The 3,230-nt window shown below is 36.1% G+C and overlaps 1 protein-coding gene across 1 annotated transcript; it reads left to right on the top strand.

Annotated features, from left to right (window-relative positions):
* The first annotated feature begins 1,115 nt into the window (after positions 1-1,115).
* Positions 1,116-2,804, top strand: ENODL17 (early nodulin-like protein 17). The gene is made up of 2 exons (XM_079046420.1): positions 1,116-1,413; positions 2,271-2,804. Exons 1-2 carry the CDS (start codon positions 1,224-1,226, stop codon positions 2,600-2,602), a joined length of 522 nt encoding a protein of 173 aa, XP_078902546.1. The 5' UTR covers positions 1,116-1,223; the 3' UTR covers positions 2,603-2,804.
* The last annotated feature ends 426 nt before the right edge of the window (positions 2,805-3,230 follow it).

The raw sequence follows: 3,230 nt of genomic DNA, 5'->3' as shown, positions 1-3,230 counted from the left end.
TATACAAACCCATAAGAAACTTGTGAAGCATATCAGTATTTCTCCTTGTCTTATGTCTAGCCCTAGCCGTACATGTTTTACAACATGAAAATCGATTATCGGCGCATGTTTGTGGAGTTCTTCCCACACAGACGTGGGTTTACCAAAGTACTCAACAACTAACATGTTTTTGGTCTGCTCACACTTCGTAATCAGTGACTTCAATTGCTAGATTTTGGGTTCGTTCACTACTACATAACGTGATTTTAGAGTATCCCAGAAGCATCTTGCATCTATGTATTATGAGAGATAACATTTCACTTATGGGTTAGAGTATTCATGATCCATGACACCATTATTGCATTGATGGTGAGCCAATCAACCTCGGTGCATGGAGGAGTAGCTTCTATAATAGTTCCATCTAAGAAGTCGAACTTTCTTCGTGCTTCCATTGTCATTTGCATATCTCCAGCCCAATCATCGTAGTTCTCTCCATGTATTCTCGTTGTAGCAATGAAGTATCCTGGACGATCTTGTGACCAAGAAAGAAGGGCGAGTTGGATTCGATTTTTGGTGGCAGTGGTGTAGATGATTCACCTACTGTCATGTTTTAGGGTTTAGGTTAAAACCCACTCTATAACATGAAACAAATGGTTTGGAATGCTTGGTTTATAAATTGATCACCAATATATTTATAGTACAAAGCCTCATTAAGAATTATTCGTAATAGATAATAGGAAATGTGTATAATACACATATCATCAAGAGTTATACATCAACCATTTTAGGTTTTTAACTTTGTATATAGTTAACTAATAATAAGAAGTACACTTCTGATGGCAGCATGTATGATAAAATTTTTAAATTTACAACGTAGAAATACCAATATGGATCAAAACCAATTAAGCCAAGCATTTTATACTTTTAAAATTTTCGTGAACCAAAAACCAATTCTCGAAGATGAAATTGTAAAATGTTAGTGACATATTTGACACGATTAATTTTTTTGTGACTTAAAAAATTAGTTGTAACTTATACTCTTTTAATGCATAATATAAAGTTTTAATCATTATAAATAAAAATAACAGATAATGTTTTTTTTTTCTTTTTATAAACAAAGTTGCTGGAACACTCGATCTATTGGGTGACGCTCCTATTCGTGTTATATAGTGCAACGGATATCTTTACTCGACATTTCTAGAAAAACCCTCGAAATTCGCCACCCGATTAATTTCTCAACTCCAATGGGGCGGAGCAGCAGCAACGGTAGATGGGCGACGGCGGTGGCTTTGGCCTTCTGCGCCACATTGCTGGTGATGTTACCGGAAGTTTCCGCCAAGCGATTCATCGTCGGAGGCAACATGGGCTGGACTTCCAACGTTAACTACACTCTGTGGGCTGGAAACCAAACTTTCTACCTCGGCGATTGGCTCTGTAAGTATCTCGCTCAGATCTGCACTTTTGCTTCTCTAATTGTTAAATTTGTTTACATAGATCATCGAGTACGCGTTCATTTCAGTGATTTTAAAGCTAATCGTGCTAGATCTTTGGACAGATATGCTGACTTTTTTCCCCAAAATTTCCGTGATTTGAAATGTGGTCTCCTTTTAATGTTTCTCGTAATGATTTCTGTTAATTGAGCTTAGATTTTACTAATTTGAACCGAATGTTGATTATAATCAGTAATCACCAAGTTAAGAACATTTAGGACATTACTCAATACTTCCAGTTTTCCATCTCCTTTTTTGTGCTTCGAGTAATGTTAGGGCAAGGGAGATCTGCAATACAAAATCGACAGCACTCTTTATGCATTGTACAACTCGATTGTACAATCAGACAATGAATCATAGATCTCAGCCTTCCTCTCTGTTATTCATTCGCCATAGAAATTTTAAAATCACGAAAGAAATGGAAAAATGAGGTTTTTGGAGTAAATATGGACTTCAAATTTCAAACTGGTTGAAATGAAAGTCTACTTTCTTTTTGATGTTAACCATGGGACCATAGTTTCTTTTTGATGTTATCTTGGTGTGTATTTTGAAGTTTGAACACAATCGCTTGTTCAAATCAAGAAAGTTGTGAATTTTTCTTTGGCTTTTCAAGATCTCACCGACAAACAAAACTTCAATGCCACTCTTCATCAAAGATTATTTTTTTAATTAGTCTTTACTCTTTATCAGGGATTACTTATTGGAATTCGTGATCTAAGAACTTTTTTCTTTATTCATTTAACCCTTAAAAACATAGAACTTCTATTGAGGGGCATAATTGTAATTTCCTCCTTCTGGCAGATTTCGTATATGACAGGAACCAAAACGACATACTTGAAGTGAACAAGACGAACTATGAGACGTGCAACGCCGAACACCCTGTTCACAATTACACCACCGGCGCCGGAAGAGACGTGGTGGCGCTCAACGTCACCCATGACCGCTACTTCATGAGCAGCAAAGGCTCCTGCTACGGCGGCATGAAGCTTCACGTACATCTCACCGCCTTACCACCACCACCACGCGCCGCCGCTGCAAAAAGCGACTCTTCAAGATTCACCGCCCTTAGAAGCCAGGTGGTCATCCCCGCCGCCTTTGCCATCGCCGCCATATGGGACTCACTTATCTTCTAAATCTGATCCAGAAACCAATTTAGGTAAGTTTTGGGTTTTTTATTTTTTTAAATTAAAAAAATTGGGTGTTTGAATTTTGTTTTATGGTTCATCATCAAAGTTTGAAAATTTGTTTATGGGGTTTTGATTGTGTTGGGTTGATTGGATGTAATTGAATATTGATTTTTTTTAATGGGATTATTAATTTATTAAAATTGCGTAACTGGCGGATTCGTTTTTCTTTATTTTCTTTTTCATATTGCACATGGCAGTTGTGGGTGTTGTCTTTATACGCATGTGGCTCTTTGACTCTGAGCTATTTGGACGTTTGTTTTTAGAAGTAATTATGACGATTTTAATAGTTTAGAATCAAAGAATAAGATTAGAATACTTGGTTTGTTTTTAGAAGTAATTATGACGATTTTAATAGTTTAGAATCAAAGAATAAGATTAGAATATTAGATGAAGGCGATGTTCTTTTTCCTATTGTAAGCTACCGTTTATGTTTTTCTCATTCAAATTTGATTGCATATCTTTCAACTCGTGTATATTTCAATAGGCAAATCTTTTAGTTTTGTAGGGTTACTTATTCATTTATCTATCAAAGATGTTCAGTCTTCCTCTTGGTCCGGATAAAAACACACATAAT

The sequence above is a fragment of the Lactuca virosa genome, chromosome 4 (genome assembly GCF_052849685.1).
Source record: "Lactuca virosa cultivar CGN04683 chromosome 4, Lactuca_virosa_CGN04683_v6, whole genome shotgun sequence".
NCBI classification, from domain to species: domain Eukaryota; kingdom Viridiplantae; phylum Streptophyta; class Magnoliopsida; order Asterales; family Asteraceae; genus Lactuca; species Lactuca virosa.
This window is presented reverse-complemented; position numbering and strand designations above follow the sequence as displayed.